Source organism: Metopolophium dirhodum, chromosome 4, assembly GCF_019925205.1.
Source record: "Metopolophium dirhodum isolate CAU chromosome 4, ASM1992520v1, whole genome shotgun sequence".
Classification (NCBI taxonomy): domain Eukaryota; kingdom Metazoa; phylum Arthropoda; class Insecta; order Hemiptera; family Aphididae; genus Metopolophium; species Metopolophium dirhodum.
Window position 1 is genome coordinate 31,410,970 of NC_083563.1, and position 26,124 is coordinate 31,437,093.

A 26,124-nucleotide genomic window follows, 5' to 3' on the forward strand; every position below is an offset into this window, starting at 1 on the left:
TTTATCATTTTCCTGATAAGCATCAAAGTACCCATCTCAGATCACATACAATGGATGGAGCCATGTGTGTATTTCTCGTATACTGAGCTGTGTCCAACATAACCCCCCGCTATCCATTTAATTTCAAGGTACAACGAGTTATTGCGCATGCGTTGCGCCAACAATCACTATAAAATAACTAATAAGTAGGGGGTTATGTTGGACACAGCAAATGATTAAAGTAGCTCCATCCATTGTATAATATGATCTAAGGTACCCATCAAATATTTTATTATCTTTATATATCGGTGATAAGTATTGATTTTGTGTGTTCATCTACACTTGCACCAGCCTGCACCCAGGACGATTATCAGTGACCTATATGGTTATATCAGTGCAACCTGGGTGCAACAGTGCGGTATGGTGGAAAACGTTATTAGAGAGAGAAGACTGGGGTACGATATAGAGTAAAAGAGAAAAGAGAACGTGGGGGAAATATGGTATTAGTTTCATACGTCAATGATTACCCCCTTTATGTTCTTTCTCTCTTTTCTCTCTTAGTTCTTTTTTCTTTCTTTCTCTTATATGATTCCCGTGCATTGATGGCAGGACGGAGTGGAAGCGCTGTCCATTAGCTTATAGGTCTATGGGTAATAGTTGAATTTTTTTAGGTTATGTTAATTTATCATTTATTTGTAGTATGTTGATGATACAATGATGGGCCATAGACGAAGGCGATAGCGCTTCGTACCGTTTTGCTTTATTTGAGTGTATTATAATATCGTGTTACATTTTATGTATTTAATATTTATGCTAATTCCTTTTTCTTCTTGACGTTGTTAATGATATTTAGTAGGTATTTACAAAGTACAAACTATAATTCGGCTAGTTTGCTTGAAATCATCATCCGAGAATATTATTATTCCATTTGTTTATAATTTCTCATTTGTTGATTCATGTACTTTATGTCCGTTTAATATTTTTGAAAGAGCGTTCAATCCATCTTGCAATGAGTGAAAAACCCTCGCAAAGTAAACCTATCATTGTCAGGAATAAAGAATCCGAAGTGGATATTTACACGGTAATTATTTTTATATTTGATAGTTTTTGATAGTTCCTTAATTTATATTAATTTATTTGTTTACTTTGTTGTAAAAAAAACTTTAACGTGCTTAATAGAAAATCGAATAGATTCTAATTATATTCCATTTATGTGTTTTAACGTATTGCTGACATTATTCCTTCAACGTGTACTTATAAATTCTGTGTACCTACCTACTTTTAGAAATTAAAATGTTTAACAATTAAAAACTGTTTTTAATGATTATATTTAATTTTTAGGCGGTAGCAAAATATGAAGAAAAGCAAACATCTAATCGAGATGAAAATAATGATTCTGCAATCTACTTTAATACTTTACATAAATGGCAAGACATAATGAAATGGAATTATGAGTTAAAAAACAAGGAAAACTCACCAGTAAGTTATATTTATTAACATTTTTATTTCTTATGAGTTTACTCTTGGAAAAAGGGATCTAGCCCACTAGGCTACAAATAAATATAGCTCGGAAATTAGTATTTACAGGTTGATTTATCAAGAATGCTCTCCCTTTTTAATCATACTTAGGTAATTACCAAACGTATTTATTAGAATTCTGATTTTCAGAATTTTTTAGTGTGAATACCATATTATTTTAAATTTATGAGATGATATTTTTAGGAAATACTTCTGGTTAAAATAATACCTAAATAATTAAAAATTTCATTCACTCTAGATGTCTAGGGAGTAAATACATTCAAATCTTTTAAGGAGGGTCCACCATCAAAATTGTATTAGGTACTCTTGTTTTCACTATTTTTTTTTTAAGTACCTAGATACTAGTTAGGTAATATTTTGAATACTTAAATATTAACTTAGTTAACCTGTCTTTACTTAATTTCAACAGAAAGAAAAACTTGAAGAATACAAAAATGATGTGATACATTTATTTTTAATTTTAAAAAAGTTAAACAGACTTGATAAAATACGCTCGAAACAAAAGAAAGATTTATTAAATAAAAAAAAACAAGAGATTGATAGTAAACATTTACAGCAAGAAAATCTTCTAAACGAATTGTTTTATTTAAAAAAAGAAATATCCAAGTGCCTTCAATACAAGTATAGTATTCCCAAAATTAGTTGTTTAAATAAGATTAATAATAAACATTAGATTTATTTATTTTGTTTTAGATCTAGTGATACTGATATTGATCTTGTACCATTAGAAACATTTTGTTTAGAGTCGCCAGATTCAGCCGATTATATTGTATGTAAATAAAATAATTATTAATTATTAAGATATTATTAATGTTATTTTTAATTATTAGGATAAATTAAAAAGTGGACTGATTAATGAACACGATTTACATATAAAACGTCTGCAATGGGAATTTGAACAGAGGCAAACTCAACAACAACAGTGTGATGAAGTAGAAAAAAATAAAGAAATTATACTTTCTGAAATTCAGGAAGAGAGCAGGATATTACAAAGTATTTTACCTATGCTTAAAGACATACGCACGGTAATTTTAAATTTTATCAATTTTAAATTTCTTTTACAATTTAATTTATATCCAAATTATACATTAAAAAAAAACTGTATTTGTTTAACAATCTTTAATATTTTGTTATGTAACAAAATAATATTTTAATTCCTGAATAAAATATTTTATTTATGAAAAATTATAAATGTGTGTACCTTTAAAAGTTAAATCAATAATTTGTATAATTTGTATTCATTATTAGGCTGCTCAACCTTTACAACAAAGTTTTGGATTAGCTCCTTGTCAAGCAAGATCATATGCAGATATTGTGAATCTATTGCCCAAGCCCTTATATTATTTATACATACAAACAGATGCATATAGGGTAGCTTGCAGTAAGTTTTACTTTGTAAATAATAAATACTTATATGTTCTTAATTAATTGACAATAAATGCATTAATGAATAATAATACATTTATTTATTCTAGAATCAAAATTCACTGTTTCAATTAATGGTGATGAAGAAGAAGCTAGAAGATTTGATTCTAATAAGAATAACGTTGTTGATACTAACTCTGATGAGGTAAATAATGTTTAATAATTAATATAACCTTATGTAATTATTGCATGAGTTAATAAATAAAGGTGGCTTGGTGTGGCGCAGTGCGTAAACTCAACTGCAGAAACGCATCGAGTGCACGTAACGGCTGACGTTTCTAGTTCCCGGATGGGTGACCACCTGGGATTTTTAGCAATGAATCCTTACCATACATACAAAAAACGTGTTTTCATCCGTTCCTCTCCCTGCTAACAACCTACAAACAAAACAAAACAGCTAATGCTAATGGCTTAAGTTGCCGGGCTCAAGCTCAATATAAAATAAATAAATACAGATATTATTATTATTTCTAAAATATTATTACATAATTTAACTTTTCTAAATTGATATTTTTTTAATTTCTAATGAATAATAAAATATTTAGTATTATTTACATTTTTTATGAAATTAATTTATTATTAAGTAATTATAAATAAGTGAATGTATTATTGGATTAGAAATAGCAACTTTTTCTTTAAGTGTCAAATAAATAAAAATGTATTATGTAAAATGTGTCCCAGTGTAATCAGTGGCATAGTCATGATTTCTGAAGGGGGGGACCAAAAAAATAAAACAATATAGCTGGAAAATTGGAAAATCCCCCACCCTCGCAAAACTATTTACTTAGGTAATAAAATATTTAACAATGAGGAATAATGAATGTAATTCAAAATAATTAAAACTTCACATTAAACACAATATGGAAGATTATCCACTCCAAAGCCAATGGGAGGGGATCTGACCCCACGCCCCCCTTTTATACGCTACTGAGTGTAATTTATATTTAATTTTTTTCAAATATGGGTATTAATTAAAATTTTAATACAAAATCAATTCAATTTAATGTCAGCCATTTCTGTCTGTCTATTGAATATCAGCCAAAAAATTTTCGACAATATAGGCGTAGGTCATTTCTATCGCACCCATCTTGGGTAGCTATTTGGCATTTATAATTTTGCTGAAAAATACGATGATCTTCATTCTATAATTCACAATAATTTTTATTTACAGTAATATTTTAACTAATTCTTATTAAATATATTTTACAGGAAGTAGATGTGCCTAAACCAAAAAAACGTCATCATAAGAAATCACGAACAGATACAAAATCTGTACAACAAAAAAGTTTACTTTCAAAACATCCTCTATCGGTTAAATTAACATTAAGTTTAAAAAACAATACTCAGTTTGTTATGGAATTTTTTTATTTGGTTAATTTAAATTTAATTACTGTTACTGTTACCTCATCTTGGTCTGGATTTTCTTCATCCTACTCAAGAGAATTGCTTTCACCAAGTTCTATACTTGATGCATTGTTCTCAGGTGATAATGGCAAAGAAAGTCCTCATATAGTGAACTTCCATCAATTAGAAGAAGTAAGTATGTTATAAGTGATAATTAATCATCAAATATGTAATGTTTGATTGATGATATAGGAAAAAACTGAATTCAACACTATGGAGGTAGGAAAACCTTACATTTGGGCTCAAAGTATATGTGGCTTGGATTTTTTAAATCCTAATGTACCTGATTTTTTAATTTCAAGAAATCATATTGCTCAAGTATTAAAGGCAATTAATAATCGCCTTAAAACTCGACTTTCATTGATTACTCAGCTAGACTGTAGTGGTAACTAATTAATGACATTTTAATTCCCCTATTAATTATAATAATTATATTATTGTTATTATTTCAGACTTAGAACGAAGGTTCAGTGTAAATGGAGTTAATTTAACTTCAGTTTTATCCCCATGGAATACAATGGCATGGGAAAATTTTATTAAACTTGAATATTGTAAACCACATGTTGAATTTGGAACAGTGACAGAAAATGATTTATTATTTAAACGTGTAGTAAATTATAAAACAGGTATGGAATATTGGTTAGATAATTTGTAAATAGATTACAGTATACCAGTTATTACTTATTGTATAATTTGTCTTTTCAGCAACACTGACTGTGGTGATGGTAATTAAATGTGATTACCCAAAGAGTAATCCTATTTTCACACTTCAACTAAATATGCCAACTACAAATGAAGGAATGTCTGTTTTAAATTCTACAAATAATAATTCTGTTAGAGTATGCACCTACAATTAATATTGTGTTATGAATTATAATAATGCTATTTTATAATAATAAAAATAAAAAAAATGTTTTATTAATAAAGGAATTGGAGAGAGAAATTAATGTTTTTCATGAACAAATTGAAGATGAAGATATTAATGAAATGTTAATCAACATAATTGGTCGTCTTGTTGTTTGTTTTGAAGTGATGATGGAGACCTGGGGACATTCAGATTTTCCCAAAACTAAAACAATTTTATACAACATAAGGTAATTCTTCAGATATTGTATCATAGTTTTTGTAATATGTTATATACTATCATTTTGTCATTTTGTTAAAACAGTAACATATAATTATTGATTTTATAATCCTTACTGTTTAAATTACCAAAAAATACTAAACAGAAAACATAAATAACTAATTCGAAGATATAAATTTTATTATTTTTTAAAAGTCAACTTGCATATATCATATTTTAGATTCTGAGCGAAGCGATAAATGTATTGATTTTACAATGATGTGTGTTTTTTTTTAGTTTTTTTTTTTTGTGTCTGTCATCACCTTTTAGGACAGAAAAAATGCTTGGATTTTCTTCAACAGTAACTTTTCTGATAGGAAAGTGAATCTAGTTGGTACTTTGGGGGGTCAAAAGTAAACATTTCCCAGTAGTTTTTAAAAGCGACAAGAAAAACAAAAGGGTAAAAAGCCATGAAAATTGAATGCAAGGCTCCTGATATATTGTTACAATAGCAGTTAAAAAATATTAAAAATGCATAGGTACAATTTTCTTTTATAAGCATTTAAAGTTCAAATTTTGACAACATTTATAAAATGTTCAACTTTTATAGCTAAGGATTGAAAATTTAAAACAAGGTTCCACGTAAATAGGTTATATATAAATTACTTTATTCACAATAATATCATCAAATATATTAGTAATACCATAGGCTGACTGACCGTTTTCGCTCAGAATCGTTTTTCTTATACAATGATATTATATCATTGAATTCAAATTTAACACCATCCATTACAGTGACCCACTTGTAACCTACTGTACAGCATAGCGACATCCACTTACCCACCTTTTTTTTTTTTGTGCGTTATATTAATAATTATAAATTGGCTTCACAAATGTCATTAGATTTAAAAAATAATAGTTTACATTGTTATGTCATAATTTATATCAGTGTACTAACTAGTAACTTGTACATTAACATTAATAGTTAGTATTTTGTTGTTGAAATATTCTCCGCAAGAAATGTACTAAATATTTTTAAACAGTAATTATTTTTAATTTCTAAAATAGAAATATTTTAAATTTTAGAAGTTATTTTAAATTGTATTGTTTATTTTCAGGGGTCGAGCTAGAAATCATCCATTCAAGGCTGTTAAACATCATTCAGGAATTATTTTTGAACACCGTTAAACATTTTATATTTATTTAAGATGTACGAATTCTATAATATGCACATCTTATTGAGTATTAAATATATGGTTTTTGTGTTTTTGTATATGATACATGTTATAGTACAATATATGAATGCTAGAAGTTCCATTGTAATTATTTAAGATTTTTCAAATTTTAATTAAAAGAGATGTAGATTTTAAAAATTATTCTTTAAACATAAGACATTAGTATTTTAAACTTTGTAATTCATACAATTTCTTTCAATTATATACATAAATTCCAAAATTACTTAATAATATTTACCAAGTGTATTAATAAAATAAACTTGATTTTAACATGTATTTTATTTATATTACATATTTTGTAATTTTGTATTGTGAGTACTAATTATAAATGTATTGCAAAGTTGTATAAACGAGAGTTTAGAATTTAACATGCATATTCCATGTATTCAGTATCTGTTCAATAAATGATGAAACTGTGGAAGTAATACAATAATGGAGAATATAGATATTCAGTAAAATTGTCATGTATCTACAGTTATTCTTTTTTGATGCAATCTCCCCAATGCACCAACTTGATTCACTTCACCGTTAAACGAGATACTATTGAAGAAAATTGAAGCAGTTATACTGCCCCAAACAGTTATGACAAACTAAAAAAAAAACAACATCATTCTAAAATCAATACATTCATTGCTCCGTTCAGAATCTAAAATTATATTATATAAACAAGAATATTTTTAATATGTTTAGAATTAATTTTTACTTAGAAACATGATAAAAAAAATAAAACACATATCTATAATATCAATATAATATAATCTATATTTAAAATGCCAGTGTGCATTGAAAATAATAATATAGGTACGTTTTACGTAATAGCCAAACGTTACAATAGTCTTTACAATAAATATTTTTTGATTTACAACAAACTAACTAAAATTGTTAGGTAGATATACCTTTTTTTTGTAAAATTATCCAATTTCGTTAAAAAAAAAACATAAGATATCAGTCCCAGTTCTAAACTTGATTGTCTTGAATCTTGATTTAATATTTTCAAATACTTCAACAGACTATATTATTGTCTGATGAAGAACGGAGCAGTGTAACTGCAATATTATAATAATATACAATATTGTTGAAATAATGAAATGTAAATATAGGTTACTTGAAATTTGAATTCCTCACTGCTATATTTTATTGTATGTGGCATTATGGCGTTATATAAACAACATATATGTGCCAAACCTTAAAATGAGAGATTCTTGCATTCCTTCGAAATTTGAATATTACCATTGTAAAAAGTCACGCATTGCCACGTGTCAAAATTGTTATGTTTTAAAGATAGTTGCATATAAGTTATAGTATTTAAAATTAATGTAATATTTTAAAATAATGCTGCTTGTAAGTTTTTAATTTTTTAATCTCAAACAATGTGTATCAAATATGTATCCTTTATATAATACGTTTCTTCGTTTTAGACTTTAAAATCGATTTTTCTCAAAACTATAAATATTTTGAGTTGCACGGCGGTCTCGTTCTATATTTGCGAAATGTGTGCGCGTGTGTTGTTATTGTGTCTTGTGTCTGTATGAAAGATTAGGTATATAGATCGTATACAACTACTATACAAGTATACAACATAAAAAATGTCAAGAGTCCACGTATATAATATACACTCGAGTATACACACACACACATATATATATATATATATATATCGTGTATATTGTATGCCCGGCAGCCGCAGTGCGTGTGTGGAAAATGCCTTGTTTTTGTTGAAGCGGTTAAAGCGGTTTAAGTAGAAATAATAAAATCAATAAAACGAGAACTTCGGGATGCGAAGTAAAGGTCCGGGCGAAATATGTGTTTACCCACTGTTTAGTATATATACGCGTAATTATACACAAGCGCACGCACACACCCACACACACACCCACACACACCCACATATACGCTAAATTATATTTACACTCGTATGTCTCGTAAACGCTGAGAACAAATCGCGCGCCGCCGTTGACGTCTCGACGGGGCGTGTATATTATGTATAGGTACTTGCGTTTAATAATACTCTCGCACAGCCGCGATACAACCGTACTTACCTATATAATATTACCGGGGTTGTGGTAGATGCGTGTCTAAACCGTATATAATATATCGTATAATAATAATAATATGATGATGATGATGATAATGATGTGCACTTACGGCATCTTGCGTAGTTGTGTGCATATTATTATACATAATATTACTTGTATCTCTGTGCCTATTATCTGCTTTTGTCATTTAGTCGTGTATACTGCACTACGTTACGTTATATTATTATACCAATATTGATAATTAATGATAAACGATGTCTCGCCGCGTGCAATAATAATAATAATAGTAATATTCATTCCGGCAATCGTATAATTATATACATGTATAAGTATTAAGTGTACCATTTTACGTGTACCTATCATTTAGATATGATCTGTCTGACCGCCTATAATACAGTGTCAATACATACAGGGTGATTGAGTGATTCCTGAGTATGCTCGCGCCTTTTTTCTTCAATAATGCAGTTATTCAAATCTGATTTTTGAAATTCTTAAACAGTTAAACACGCCTAAATCCATATTTTAAAATTCTTGAGATATTATGTACTACTGTTAAGTGTCCTATGGAGATACAAACTTCTGGTTTTAAATGAGTAGGTAGGTATAGCCTAAGGTAGGTACTCCCATTTTCTATTGTAAATTATTCAGCGGACTATTTTCCTGAATATGTATCAAAAGGTGATCGAGTAGTTTTCGAGTTACACTTTATGTATACTAGGTTCATGATAATGGGTTTGAAAGACATGGCGCTAAAATGATTTTAAAATCTTTGTAATCAATTGTAATTTATCAATATTTATAATTTGAAAAGCATACAATAAAATACGAAATCCAATATTTCTCTATTATATATTTTTGTAAAACCATTTTAAGGACTTTTATATCCTTAATGCCTACTTTATACTAGTTTATAGTTAAATGTATTATACCTAATATATACATATAAAGTATAAACCTCTGAGCAAAGTGCTCATATACATTATAAAGTATAAACCTCTGAGCAGAGTGCTCCTCGTGACGTATAAATGTATAATGTACAGAATGATTCACTGATTCACCAATATTATTTTAGATTCTTAGCGGAGCGATGAATGTATGGATTTTATAATGATTTGTGTTTTTACTTTATTTTTTTTTTGTGTGTCCGTGTTCACGATAAGTAGTCGAAATAATGCTTCGTTTTTAAACTTCAGTATCTTTTCCGATGGGAAAATGATTCTAGTTGATGCATTTGGGTGGTCAAAATATAAAACTCCCGGCAGTTTTCAAAAGTGCCGTGAGAAACAAAAAAAAATTGGAGCATCCTCCAATTGCCGTAGTTTCCCTATGTCTTAAACCGTGTTTAGCAATTTTTGTACTTTTTGTACTTTTGCCTCCCCCCCTGACAAACCGTCTCTGCTCAGAATCGTTTTTCGTATACAATGATATTATATTATTGCGTTCAAATTTAACATAACCCATGTGACCCACTTTTAACCTACTGTAGTACTGACGTACTGTACAGCAGAGCGTCACCCACTTACCCGCTTTTTGCCATTAATAATGAAATTATTCAAAATCTGATTTTTGTAACTTTTAAATAAAGACCATATCTTACCTTTCTTGAATATTATGTTACTACTATTAAGAAGTCCTGTGGGGATACAAACTTCTATTTTTCAAATGAGAACCACCTCTTCTACTGTACATTATTTAGTGGATAATTTTATTGAAAATGTTGATGTACATGTACGATGTACCTAATTCCGAGTTCAAACTAGTAGTTATTTTAATCCCAGTTAATTAAATGTTTATAAGGATAATAATCCTAAAAAATGGTTTTACAAAATATAAAATAGATGTAATAATATATTGGATCTAGTATTTATTATTCATCAACCATTTTTACATAATTATTACTTGATAGATTAATATTGTTTACTAAAATGTTCAAATATGAAATAACTACAGCGTCCATATCTACCAAATCCATTATCATGGAACTATTATTCCTAGTACCTACACAAAGTTTAATAACTTAAAAACTTTAAAATGTTACAAATTTTGCCACCTAGACCCTAGGGTACTTGCCCCATTGCCACCCTCTTGGCACGGCTCTGACAACTTCTACGTGATACCTGAATACCTGATATTTAAGCAACTAATTTGCAGTAAAAAAAAATAGTTCAATATGCGGAATGGTAACGCTTCGGCTTCTAAACTCCCAAGCACTCTAGCCCTTCCAACTATTAATCCACCACTGCTTTTATTGAGTAGTACAAAAAATATCAAGAATTTGAAAATATGGTCTTTAAGTATATTTAAAAATTCCAAAAATCAGATTTGGAATAACTGCATTATTGGAGAAAAAAGGGGGTGAGCATGTTGGTGAATCACCTTGTATGTAATTGAACTTAATAACTCACGTCTAATATATGTATATTTTATTAAGTTTAGGTAACCTGTTTACATAATAATAGGTATATAGTTATAATTCGATATAATAATATGTTATTTGATGTGCACTCGCATATTTAATCGAAACGCTTTCTCGCGCTCATCGTTCATGTATAAAATATAATATGTATGCCGTTTATATTCAGTGGCGTATTTTTGGGGGATGGTTGATGGGAGGATTTTCCGACGAGGCTCTTTTAATAATTGGACTTGATTTTTTTTCAATGTGTGTGAGAACGATTGTATGTATTATTATTTATTATATAACAATAAATAATGTTGCCAAACTTTAAGCATTAGATAAAATAAAAAATTAATATTATACATTTATACCGTTTCGAAATAAAATGCAAGAAGTCTGGGAAAGAAGGAGGGGGGAATCCTTGCGCATTAAAATTTTTTTAATCGTCCCTCCCTCCGCCCTTCACCATTTTGGTCTCGAGCTTCGGGTAGGTTTTGCGATCGTCGTGCCGTGGTATATGTGTACACAACATCGTCGTCGTTGTTGTTGTCCGCATATACACGTCACGGACGTGGCTGCAAAGCGCATGGACCACTCTATATATAATATATATATAATACGGCCGTGCCGGGCTGCTGCGTTCCCATAGCGACGGGACGATCGGCGGCGGCGGCGACGAGTACAACGACGACGACGATGACGACGACGACGACGTGATCATTATATATTATTAGTCAACATGCCAACAGGCAAGTGACCGGACACACGTCATATTCGCACCGTGGTACAGACGACCCGCTCATATTTTAATACGCTCGGCTCTATTATTATTTTTACAACGCTCCTGCAGCGTGCCACAACCATCGATAAGCGGTATTCGTTTCGGGATTCGTCACTCTCGGTTTTCTGAAAAGTTGTTGTACAATAATTTCGGTGTTATCTCCGCGTGTCCGGCGAATCGAAGACGAAACGCGGTCGCCCGGCCGATCTGTCACGGCCGCGTCAGACGCCTCCGGTGCGTAACATCGTGTTGTGTCATTTATTTAGGTCTCCGGTCTCGAAAACGATGTCCTCCTCGGCATTGTCCTCAGATTAGCAACCGGCCGTTCAAAATTTACAGGTGGGTTTCTATGTACGATACGTAATAATAACGCTTAACATTTATGCCATTTATATAATATAATATAGTGATTAGTTATACTGCAGTTATGTCACTTATGTACATGAGCTTAAATGTCTATAAAATATTTAACATGTCCAATGTCTCACGTATTGTTGTAGAAATTATAATATTATCGTTTAGTATTATTTCAATAGGTTGTAATAATCATATTTTGGTCTATTTACGCATGTTATATTGTGTAGGTGCAACAAACTATCGATAAATAATAATTATATATGTACAGAATTATTTATAGATTCATTTACGCAATTACCGGATTACTTGAACATTAGTTATTGTATCACTTAAATAGTTTAATAATATTATTTTACGTGATTTTATTATGATAACTGTTGTTGATATACGGTAACGTTTTTTCTAATGTCGTATTTATTCTCCTCTGTATTTTGAAGAACTGCAACTTTTGAATTTTTTATAACCCCTTCTAAATTAAATTTAATAAGGCAAATTGAATTGATAATAAAATATAATGATATGGACGACAGATAATATTATTATAGTTTTATTCAAGCAGTACGTGAGTAATATTTTCGAAAAAAATAATTTATAGCCCGAAGGGTAAACATTTATTATGAGTTATGACGCATTCAATTCACATATGTAGTGAAATTGCATACACAATGCGCCGTCTTATGATTATTATTAGGCATTTATCAGATTTACGTAATTTACTATATATTTTAGATTCTGAGCGGAGCGATGAATGCATTGATTTTACAATGATGTGTGTTTTATTTATTTATTTATATTTAGTTTTTTATTTTTATTTTTTTTGTGTCTGTGTAGGTACACAATAAGTAGTTGGAATAATGGTCCGAATTTCAACTTTTGATAATCTATTTGCTAGTATCATGGGTATCAATAAAACAAAAAGCACTATAATATAAAACAATAATTACAGTTAACAATTATAAAAATACTTGACATTTCTTAGTTTATTTGCCAATAACGGAATTAAAACTATTTCAAATATATACTGGAACATTCTTATATATTTTGTATTTCCTTGTACCCAATGAAATTATCTAAACAATAATGTAAATTGTGTTCGTATTTTTTAATCATCAAAATATTATTTTCATTTAAAACAGATTAAAAATTTATCCATACCTATATATATCATCACATAGTACATTTATTTTGATTTCTTGAAAAATAACGCTCATTGATATTTGTTATTCGTTTACGACTTGTAATCAGTTATGGATCTAAATATTAATACTACGAAAATATTTATTATTTTTTGTATACAAACTGCTTGGTGTTTGAACATTGAACAACATTTTTAAATTAGCTTTGACTAAATTATTTGTAAATATAGTATAATATATTATTATATGTATAATAGGTATATAATTGAGTACCTACGTTTGTTCTTATTTAAATATACTTTTTACATCCAGTGAAATAAACAAATATCTTTCGACTACATGCATACACCCATAACAGTATATATTATAGGTATAATATAAATATGACCAAGACACGCTTACTATGAATTTTACGAGTTCATGACTTAAAACATTAACTAACTTAATTAAATTTCCCCAAAGTATATAATCCAAATTTAATTACGATTTTTCAAAGTTAATAATTAAATACCTGGCATCCGGCGATATTACATTTCCTGTAAATTACTAATATAGTTGTTTCAGAAAGTAAAAATTGATTAACTCAATAATGAATCAAAACATATATTTTATGAAATTGGGAGGTAGTTATACATTATACCTACTTATTTATAACCTTCATATTATAACCAATAACTATTTACATTAGAAAATAGAAATAATTATAAGATTATACATCGTTTAAAAATGTGGTGTTACACTTAAACTTTTTAATTATCTACAAAAAATAACATTTTTACATGGTATACCATTAAAATGGTACACCTTAACGATATCTTATCGTATGCGATCTACCACAGATTGCGCTCTACTAGCGGTTACGGGACGTTTGTGGTATGCTCTCTACCACTCGATTACAATGATTCTATGATAGTATACACATACTCAAAGGAAAGAAAGTTTGTTGAGCACTTTGAGGCTAAAAGTTATACAAAAATATGTGTGGTATAACTGCTGATATGCTTCCAAAGTATATTATATAATAATAGGTTTTTATATTATATTTATTACTAAATGTAATAAGCAGCAATTTCATAGTTATTATGGAAATTAATCAATGTCCCTTATACATTCAACTTTTTTTTTTAAAGGATATAGCACAAATATTTTAATATTTTTATTCTAATTATTAATTATATTTTAAAAGAACACAATTTAAAAGCTTACATTTGTAAGTAATAAATAACGATCGTTAACGATGACCGTGTCATTGATATTTGATTATATAATAATTTCGAATACTATTTAATTCGTCATTAAAACCACTTCTACATCATTCAGTTCGAAAATAATATTATTAAATATTGCTGTAAAGTGGCAAAAACAGAGCGCATACTGCAGTCGCAATGATTTTGGTAGAACCAAACGACGATATAGCCCACCGTATTATCCCTTCGATGGCTTTGTATACCTATAGAGTATATTATAGTCTAAAATTTAAAAGTGCACTAATTCCATACACGTACTACAAAATATGTTCCACTAGACGTTCCTCCCACAGAACAGGCCAAATAGCTTAATAATTTGTATACTAACATTGTAACATTTATGGTTTATAAAAATTATTAATTTGAAATGTTAGAATAGATACTTAATGACCATTATTAATAATTAATAAAAATCGATTATATATTTATATGCGTACAAAAACAAATTGACAGTGTAAACATAAATGTCAAGTCAGGAATGGTTTTAAAAATAATGTATAAATATATCGCTTACACAGTTACACTTGACATACATAATTTATATAGATTTTAATAAATAATGAAAACTATGTGAGCATGGATGGTGTACCCAGCTTTTTTTTTCAATTTTAGCACTATAAAGAAATATTCTGATGCTGGGTTGAATAAAAAATTAATTAATTTACTGGTTGATTAAAATTAAATGGACCAATCATGAACCATTAAATCTTGTTTGAGATACCATTAGCGCACTATTGATACATTAAATGTTTAGTGATTGTTTATGCAACCTTGTATTTAATTTAATTGTTTTCGATGGAATAGCTGGTTATTATTATTTTTTAAGTTAACTCATAAGAATTCTACATAACTTATAAACTACAATGCATTATATTATATAGTACCTATTAAATATATATTTTTTTTAATTGTAATTGTTTCATTTATTAGAACATGCAAATGGCGTGAAATACAGGGGTGAGGTGTATAATAACTACCTATATTATGGGCCAAGGCCGTATCCAGAAATTGTTTTCGGGGGCGGGGGTGTCCAAAACATTTATATTGTAATTTTATTGAATTTAGGTTTTGATATTTGGTTAAAAATAAGACATATTGAAGACATTTCGGAGGGAACCTCCTCAGATACGGCCTTGTTATGGGCAATGGGCATATAGCATATAAAATTTCTACTTGAAGTGTGGAATCGTACACATTATTTCTTGTATTGATGATACCTAATATATTATATAATATAATTATATAATGTATTTGTATTTAATTTTTATATTAATTATATTAATTGTATTACAAAAACCAAAAAAAATAAAATATTGCTAACTTCATAGTTAATAGTCAAAAGTCTAGTGCTGAGCATCAACTCCGGATCAATCTATATCCGGATTACTTACCGATCCAGTTGAAACAAACGTTACAATCCGTTTAATCCGGATTTAAAATACTAATTCAGATTATGATATAAGTCCAGATTATAAAATGTTTTAAAAACAAATATTATTTTATTTATAATTTGTTTTTCTCATCTAAATATATAATTATAATTTCATTGTCGATAGATCCGAGATTGTATATTTATATTATATAGAATATAGATGATTATCTCAAAAACAGTGCAGTCGGATTGGGTCCGAAATCCGGTTCGACGGATTAAATCCGAGAATCCGGATAAAACGGATTGTTCCAAAATTATTAGGATTTAATTATTGTAATCCGTAATCCGGATTGATCAAAATAATGCTCAGCACTCTAAATCCCTGAAGTTCAAAAATTTAGTTGGTACCTATTATAATTTATTATTGAAAGTACCTAGTTGGTAAATAACATAGATTTATACATATTGCAAAGTTCATAATTTAGGCCCAAGCCTTGAATTATGTTTATTATACTTTATACTGTTTTATAGGTAATCAAAGTGCAGAACTTATTATAAATATCATATTATATATTATATTGTACATTTGTACTACTATTGACTAAGTAATAGGTTATTCACTGGCCACTATAACCATTGTTCTAGTTTTATTTCACAACTATGATCATTTCTAGGTGCACATAATGCTTCTTGTAAAAATTAAATTTGCGTTTTGTGATACTGCAGTAAGCTATTTAGCTATACCTATAATGATTTCCTTCATTTTTGAGCAAGCGGGACATATACTTACACACCTATATTACATAATATACACATTACGCATATTGTTTCAAACTGTATTGGATCCCTTTTAATTTCCTTTGCCCTTGACCAACAAACCGTACGTAATTGTACCGCAAACGACGCGATGACAACGAGCAATTTAAATGCTTTGTAAATGACTGGTTCTCAGCCGACAACTTTGTGGCTGTCATTACAGTATATTACACTGTCAAACTGCAGGTTGCACGTTCTTGAAACAATTTTCTTCGTATCAAAGTCTTCTCGGAGGAATAGGCACTTAAGTGTTAATAAATGCACGGGTATATACTAATTTACCTCAATGATTTCGTTGACCTTCGTCTAACAAAAAGTTTCCGTCAAAAGCTGTTATAATATCATCATTCATCACCGCCGCTTTTATGCTGATATTTTGTGGTAGGTACCTACTGTATAACGGAAAACTTTAGGTTTGAACATACATTTTTATTTTTTTATTTTAATTAATTTTAAATGGTCATATAAATATATAATATATGGTTTGTAAATTTATATTATGCTAAAATTACGGATATTATTACTACTAATGTTTTTTTAGAAACATTACCGTATTCATTTAATCATATAGGCACTATATTATAATTTATAAAATTAAAATCGTTGAAATTATTTGTTAAAACTTATGAGATTATTTGAAATATTATATAATATATTATTATAATAGGTAGTATTATTTCCCTCGAGAATACGGCAGATGTCTATATCGATCCAAAGTAATATATGCATCAGATAAACAATGGTTTTCGACTGAACTATAAAGGGTTATATTTTGAGTTTCCTATTAATAGGAATTTCCTATTATCCTTAAGTGTTTAACAACAATTTGCTATTTACCTAATTAATCAAAGAAAGTTATTTATTTAAGCATTGGAAGCACTATTTCAGTAAAATGGTTGGTGTACACTGTACAAGTAATTATTTTAATATTGTATTTTTTTAAATACATAAGAACTCAATAAAATAAATTTATATAAAATAAATGTTATTAATACAATATAAATATACAGTAAAAACTATGTAAATATATTATATTTTATGTAAATCAATTTTAAAATATAGAATATAATTTTATATAATTGAATTCAGGCAGGAAGGTAAATTCAACTAATATAAGTGTACTCAGTAGTCAATATAATATAAGTTGTACAATTTCTCATTTATATTATACCTACAAAATACCAAATTATTATTATTATTATTTAATTTTTACGTGGGTAAATCTAACATAATAGAAATCTAACATCAGTATACCTAACAATAGTATAATATAATAATATATTAATATGTAAAAACAATATAATTGTATTCATTTAACTCAGATTAACTACGTAAATATATTAAGTATCTCTGTATCTAGGTATATGCGTTTATTCTATGAAGAAGTTTTGATACTTGAGTTTGGTATTTAAGTATACTCATGTATAGTTATGTATCACTGAATCAATATTATTTTATAATTTATTTATAATTTTTCTATAGAAAGAATACACATGACACTCGAAACAAACTAAACTTTACTTAAAATTATTCAAATGTACTAATAGGTAAGTAGGTATATAGTATATTATATGCATATTTTATACATTTAATTCAATGATCGACCCAATATAGAACAATATTAAACTATATTATTGTAATAAGTTTTGAAAATTGAAATGCAAAACTACCAATACATCCATAATGGACTTCGGTTCTAAAAATAATTTAGTTATATTTAGCCTATTAAGTCTGTTGAGTCGTTTATACCTATACCTATACGGCTATACCAAAATATAGTTTATCAAGGTATTCTAATTTTTATTTCTACCATCCAATGTTTTTTTTGGAATTAAAATATAATTCATAAAATATTTATTAAAATGTATAATCCATTAGTATTTAAAGCACGTAAGTTTTTATAGTCTTTGCCAGCTGTTTGGGAGGATACATAACTCCTGAAAAAAGAGATGGCTTCAAATAAAATCAAAAATGTTTGACTACATGAAAATAAAATAAATTCAATGTTTCAATACCTACCTACTTACGGATTTTTTTTTTAATGCCTTGTATCGTACACTGTATGTACCTACGTTATAAGTTTAAGTTTAAATAAAAATTAACTTTATTACATAACTGTTTAAAAAAATTTAATTTTGATATTACATAATATTTTTATTTCTTTGACCTAATAATGTATTTAAAAATGTTTAAAAATTAAAAACTCAAATATATTTTAATTACATTGTTACTTAATGTTTCGACTTATACCACCTATATTTAAATCCTTAAAATGCGTTACTTACTGATATGGCATAAAATATATAAACCGCACAAACTTATCTTGGATCGTGGTCAAAACGGAAAACGCGGGATTTTCCCAGTGGTGAACCCAGAGTAGCAAAGCCGGATTATATAGGTTCGATGCCGGTATATGCTATCCTGGAATAAATTTATTGCCAATCCAGCAGAAACGCAATTTCGATAAAGCGTCTTATGAACTGACATAATTTAAATCGTCGTGGATACATTAGTCTTTACCCGAATAATCGCATTATAAAAAACAAAAATACATAAACTGCACGTTATAGTTGTTCGTGTATTTTACCATAGAAGGTACCTATATTATGTATTTATGTAGTATACTTATGGTTATGAATAATTCGGGTGGATAATATTATGTTTTATGTTAAAAGACATTTTAAAAATTGGTTTGAACAAAATATATTTATTTGGTATTTGAAATAAATAACTAAATAGTAATTAAGTATGTATAATGTTAAACGTACATAAACTATATTGTAAAGAATTTTAAATTATTATTAATTATTTTAATTTCTTTTATAATTTAGTGCATGATATAAATAATACTACATAATATCATCTGTTGATATAATATCGATTAGAGGATTTAAAAAAAAAAATATTTCATTATTCGATAACCGATTTACATTATTATGATTCCATAATCCATAATAAAGGGTACGGTTTGTTAAAACTTCCAAATAATTTATTATAATTAGATTGGAACCTATTTACCCATCGTTGTTAAAAAAATCCAACAATTTATAGAGAGGGAGAGAAATAGAGAGAGGGACTAGAGAGAAATTAGCTAATTTTGATTTATATAAATCACAGCAAGAAGTCAGACGCGTGGCGATAAACATATTTCGTGACTGTGGATTTCTTTTGAGTCTTCTAAACGCTTTTTCTTTCCGTGGAACTGACTCGAAGTTCTGTTATATAAACGCATTGTAAACGCAATGATTATGGGTAGGATGGTATTATAGTTGGGTACTGTAGGCCATCTGGACTAAGAACCGCGCCGAAAAAACTTCAAAGCCAACATCAACATAATTATGTAATATCATAGAATATAATAATTATATATTTGTATGGTTATACTTACAATAATATACATGTTAATAACAAAATTATAAAATTAATTTTCTGTCAAACAAGATATGTTGAATACATATTATAGATTAAGTAGATATAAACAATTAAGAAATCCAAGTGCGTGTGGCTGCTCTCAGATTAATATAATGTATATAATATGCATTTTTTTAGTTTTACAGTAAAAAATGTCCCCGCTGCCCCCCTTAAATACTTAATGTATCGTCATTGTTGATGCAAAATAATTAGCTCTATAGATATATTAACCTACGCCTGTATGCCTATATGATTGTTATATTTATTATTATTCAAACTCAGCAGTCAGCAGATATTATAGTGGAACGGTTGTGTTTGTAACCTTGTAGGTCACGGAAACGGCTCGACAGGCGACAGTCAACAGTCATGTGCAACACAATATAAATGTGCCATTATGTGCGTTATTAATATTTTATCACGCATAGTGTGCACACACTCACCGCAGCCACACGAGAACGCACTCGCACATAGGTACCTATCGCGTCATGCTATACATTCCATAAATGGCATAAATAATATGATACATCCGGCAGGGGCGTCATTTAAATTTTTTTTTTTTTGGTACCTACGCAAAAATATTGAACGAGCCAATATTTTTTGTCGAAATATTTTACATTTCTAATGGCTTATTGACACAATTAATAGCAGGTTAGACCACATAACAATTTAATTAAAGTTGCCGTCGATGAGGGAGAGGGGAAAGTTTTAATAGTAATTCAAAAAGCCATCCTTACATTCAGGGCTAATTTATTTGTTTGTTTTTAGGTAACATTGCTTAAGTCTTAAACTCATAGAACACTTAAATGTTACTACCTCCATACCTACATATACCTTACTAGTAACTGCTAAGGTACTAAATCATAGTTTTTAGTTATATATAATATATTGTGTATAATTAATAAGAGGAATAAATTATAGTCGTTATTTTAAACTGTACCTAATGGTTAATCTAGTCTAATCTAATATAATTTATTGATCACCTTTTTTTTTTGAAAAATAAATAATAAAAAGATTATTTTTTATTAATAGGTATAAGCAATAAGCATTGTAAAAATTAAGATATCTAAATATCAGATTTATTATTTTTATTTAGTGCATTTATAACTTATAAGTTATACATATAGTAAATATCGTCTTATTTAAACATATTTTTTGGTTTATTATATTCAAAAAATAACCAAGTGGTAAGAACTAAACGATTATAGGTTATATTATATATACCTACCTAATAGTTTGTTTTCAGTTCTTAATATTTAATATAATAAAAATACTTTAAAATGACTAAACAATTTAACAAAAACACACCCTACTTATTCTTCTGTTTACCACATTTAAATTTAAAACAGTTGTACCCGACTTATCAAAATATTATTTAATTTTTTTTGTGCGGTGCATGGCTGTTTCTAATAACGGGCCAAAAATTATTATAATACCGAATTTAGGTGCGCAAATATATTGTATACCCTGCGTAACCATTGACATATTAAGAAATTAATCTTAATGGATACATCACAGTTCGATCCATTGTCAAAAATAATAATTTCCTTAAATGTTTTAATAGTTTATCAAATAATATATTATTGGTATTAAAGAATTGATAAATTATACAAATTAATTAATCAATGGTACCTACCTATTATGTTTATGTATATATTAAATATTAAAATATTTATCTTTACAAATTACTTTTATGTATAGTTTTTCCTCAATATTAAACCGAAAGAAATTTCAAACGAATAAAAAATGATTGATGATCGACTACGGGCACCTACTTAAAAACTCAATAGCTTGGAAATATTGAATATAATATAAGCGAATTCGTTGTTGACTTTATTAAACTGTAATGATTTAATTGATACATATACTGAGGAAAAAAGTAGAAGAAAAATTGTATTATTGGAGTATTATTCTATCTTCTGGGCTAGGAATCTAGGACCCCTTTTACGGCAGCTGACTCATTTCCCTTATAAGTCTATAGAGTGAGTCCAGAGGCGTTTTTGTTCTTCAGTACCTATAGCTTTAATTTTCATAATTTCTCACTCTCAGCTGCTCAGCATGATTATAGTCCAGTAATTTGTTATCATTAATAAATTGTTAAAATGGTCTAAGTAGGTATATTACTGATACTAATCTTAATCTTATACTGTTGTATATTCTACCTTGAACAACCATACAACTGTAAACTATTATATAAATATGGTATTCAATATTAATGTAGTCATGTTGAAATATATTTTTGTGAATAAGTAAATAATAATTACTTAGTCCAATGAAGGTAAAATGTGCTGAGGCGGTACTAATATTTGTGCATATAACACCCGAACACCGCTACATGCGCAGGTACGAGGCAGTCTCGCTGTCGTCGTAGAACTCGCCCGGGAACGATGGTTGTACGCGGGTAAGCGATAACTTTAGCACGGGCTACCTAAGTGTTTTATTTTATGATTGTTTTATACTTGCATCAATAAAAGTGTTTCTGACCGAAAATTGTGTTCAAATTTTATTTCAGGCTTTTGAGGTGAATAACACTTTTGTAAAAGGTAGCAAGACAAGCAGTACCTAGTACCTACTTACTTTATCGTCCAGTAGGTAGGTACTCGTTATCGTCGTCAGTCGAAAAAGAGTAAGGGCCTTATTCACAGTCGTTGCTTAAGAGTAAGTATTCCTTAAGCTATACTTATGACTAAAAAGAAATTTATAAACAAAACTTTGGCTTAAGAAAAGAAAAAGTATTACTTAAATTAAGGTTGGTCGAGACCTAACTTAAGCATTTCTTTAGTTATAATCACAATTTTTTTATTTTTTAAATTACCTATCAAAATTAGCTTAAGCATTACTTATTCTTAAACATCGACTAGAATACAGCCCTAAGACTTTGTCTAGGTTAAAGAGATTCAACCCTCGAGCATCCAGTACTCGTTATCGTAGTCAGTTGTTCGAGATTAAAGCGACCTTGAGTTATAGAGTATAAGTCCTGTGGGACCTTGTTCAACTATCCTTTTGTGCAGTACCTACTCGTTATCGTGGTCACTAAAAGGAGAATTTAAATAAGCTTTTACCTCAGGACTTAGGTGTCGATATTTACTCGTTATACGCATAGGTACTTTATATTTTTGTAAAATCATTTTTTAAAGACTATAACCTATCCAGTATCTTTAGTATAAATATTTCAATAACTGAGAAACTACTCATTACATTTTTTTAATAGTGGAGTCTTAAACTGCATGATGCCTTGATATAATCTAACATTCTAACATTCTAACATCTAATTATAAATAAATAATAATTGCCATTAATAAGACTCTATGGTCTACCTACCTAAAAACCTAAGATATTTTGACTTAACCGTATTACTGTAAATATACCTATCTTTTTATTTTTGGTTATAAATCATTTTTTGTATTATTTTTAAAAATATTCTCAGAACTTCTAAAAACCCTTAAAGCTATGAAACAAATTTATCGACATCATTAGATAGCTTTAATAAATGCATTATTCCTATCTTTAAAATTAATTAATATGTAATCAGAACTCAGGAGCAGTTTTACTCGACTGCTGACAAACAGAACAATGCATTTTTTTTATATTTCTTACATCAAATCCTTCTATAGTTCTATATATTCATTAATATTTTCAATTATAGTTGATAAATAGGGCCCGGATTTATATGGATTTGCATGGTTTTTTTAACAGTCCATAAAGTAGCTAAATATACAACAAGTTTGAATTATTATCAATAGATCCGGATTACAAAGTTTTATTTTGCATATTTTTTGTTTTTTTGATGTCTATTGCATATTTCTGTGTCTTACGATTTTTCATTGAATATAGATGGTTTTAGAGTTAATTTTTTTATGTGTACCCAAGCCCGGATTAAGTGGGGGAGGGCAAGGGGGGCACGGTCCCGGGGCCCATATTTATCTCCAAAGTATATTTTTTTAACGCGTACAATACAGTTTTTTTAAAAAAAAAAACTATGTAAGTAGGTAGGTATGTGGGTAAATTATTATTTATAATTATAAAATAAAATTGTTCTCAATTTTATATCACGAAAAATTACTATAAATAATAAACTATGTTTGCCAATAATTTTGTTTGTTTGTTTTTTTTTTTTTGAGCATTTTAGATTACCGTTTTATTTATTTAAGTATATAAAAAGGTATAGTTATAAGAAAAAAATATTTAGCTCTTGTAAATTGGGTATTTCAGTTAAAAGAATTAATGCATATAATATCAAAATTTAGAGGACCATAGTTAAATAACCTAGTGAACGGAAATAATTGATCATTTTACTGTCAAAATGTTCAGAAAAAAAGCTTTACCAGAATCCATCAAAAATATGGTGGTTACCATTTGAAAAAATAAAGTCTATTTTATTATTGGTACAACTGCGTGTTTAAAAATTTTGAATATTTTATAAAAAATTGTCAATTAAAAATAGAGAAACATGTCTTTTTGTTTTAACGAAATTCCATATCATCGATCCATAATTGTAAAAAAAAAAACCTCGTACAATGACATAATAATATACATCCTGTATATTTTATTTGTATAGTAAACAATTACACAATAATATAAAGTCGTTAATATGTAACGATACAATTATTTTGAAGTTAAAGTTGAAAGGAGGCCCACTAAGTGTATGGTATCCCGGGGCCCAATTGATCCTTAATCCGGGCTTGTGTGTACCTACCAACATACTTCTGTATTTTACGAATACCAAAGTGTTCCATACCCATTTGTTTTACTATTGTAGTATTGTTCGTTGGTTTTTTCGGACTATTCCGGTTGAATCAACATTAAGGAAAAACTATTTATTCGATGTATATGTTACGGGCAAAGTAGGAAATCGGGCATTTTTATGCAATGCCCGGGCACTGTGCACAATGCCTGAACATTTTGGGCAATGTAAGAATGACCATTTTAATACTCAACTTTTTTCATAAATTGGCCGAGCATTATACGGGATTGCCCGGGCAAAGTGTACCCCCCGCCCGGATCAAGTGGGCAAAGTTAATTAATTACTGCACACATTTGTGTCGAATAATATTTATACGTAACAATAACACTATACAAAAGACAAAACTATTCTTACATATTTTATTCATTTGATACCACTACGGTCTACGACTCACGAGATATATAGGTACCTACCTATATATCTAATTGTACGCAATATACGCGATGACGGCTTCCGATAATACAAACCGATCCATGGTCGCCCGCAGGGGGGAATTTTTAACTGCATGTACTTTAATATCAATATCGCTATAACTAATATTAGATTATAAATAATTTTTATCTTGCCCCGGGTGGAATTTTATCCTGCCGGCGTACTTGAACCGATCCGTAATTTCAACGACAAAGTGATCATATAATATATTGCGCAATTGCGCGAACACTATAATAATATTGCAAACAGTATAATCTAAATAATATTTCATTATCTAATCATAAAACCTCTACCTATTCGAAATCGAATGATTATATTTATATTGTCACGACGTCGCGTAGTCCGTCATCACTATACTGTACTGTACTATTATAGACTATAGTATTATAAATTATTAATTTATAATGTAAATGTAAATATGTAATACCAATCGGTGTAAATGCAAAAAAATTGGTCGACTTTATCACTCAAAGTGCCATAATATAGTTGTGTAAATAAAGTAATATAATTCTATCTTACGTGCCTAAGATTACTTTTTAGTTTTTAGTAATAATTAATTAAATTAAAACTATTAAAATAACTATAATTTAATCATAGGTAATAATATTCATCTAGTTCATATCAAATCACTTTTAGATAAAAATAATATTTGAAGCGTCTATTTCAAGTTTTTTTTATGATTATTAAAAAATGCAGTAAATGTTATATTTTATTTTTAATATATTCAATATTTAACCCACAGTGCCCAAACC

At 28.5% G+C, this 26,124-nt stretch overlaps 2 protein-coding genes across 2 annotated transcripts in view; both read left to right on the forward strand.

Moving 5' to 3' along the window:
• The first annotated feature begins 614 nt into the window (after positions 1 to 614).
• Positions 615 to 6,935, forward strand: LOC132943662 (THO complex subunit 5 homolog). The gene is made up of 13 exons (XM_061012685.1): positions 615 to 1,060; positions 1,321 to 1,458; positions 1,928 to 2,139; positions 2,212 to 2,287; positions 2,349 to 2,543; positions 2,767 to 2,899; positions 2,994 to 3,088; positions 4,153 to 4,479; positions 4,540 to 4,732; positions 4,800 to 4,973; positions 5,053 to 5,186; positions 5,275 to 5,441; positions 6,529 to 6,935. Exons 1-13 carry the CDS (start codon positions 989 to 991, stop codon positions 6,596 to 6,598), a joined length of 1,986 nt encoding a protein of 661 aa, XP_060868668.1. The 5' UTR covers positions 615 to 988; the 3' UTR covers positions 6,599 to 6,935.
• A 4,877-nt stretch (positions 6,936 to 11,812) lies between these two features.
• Positions 11,813 to 26,124, forward strand: part of LOC132943974 (uncharacterized) — a 67,482-nt gene continuing 53,170 nt past the window's right edge. The window contains exon 1 of the mRNA XM_061013161.1: positions 11,813 to 12,199. The gene's annotated coding sequence lies outside the window, so the exon portion shown is untranslated. The remainder of the gene's footprint in view (positions 12,200 to 26,124) is intronic.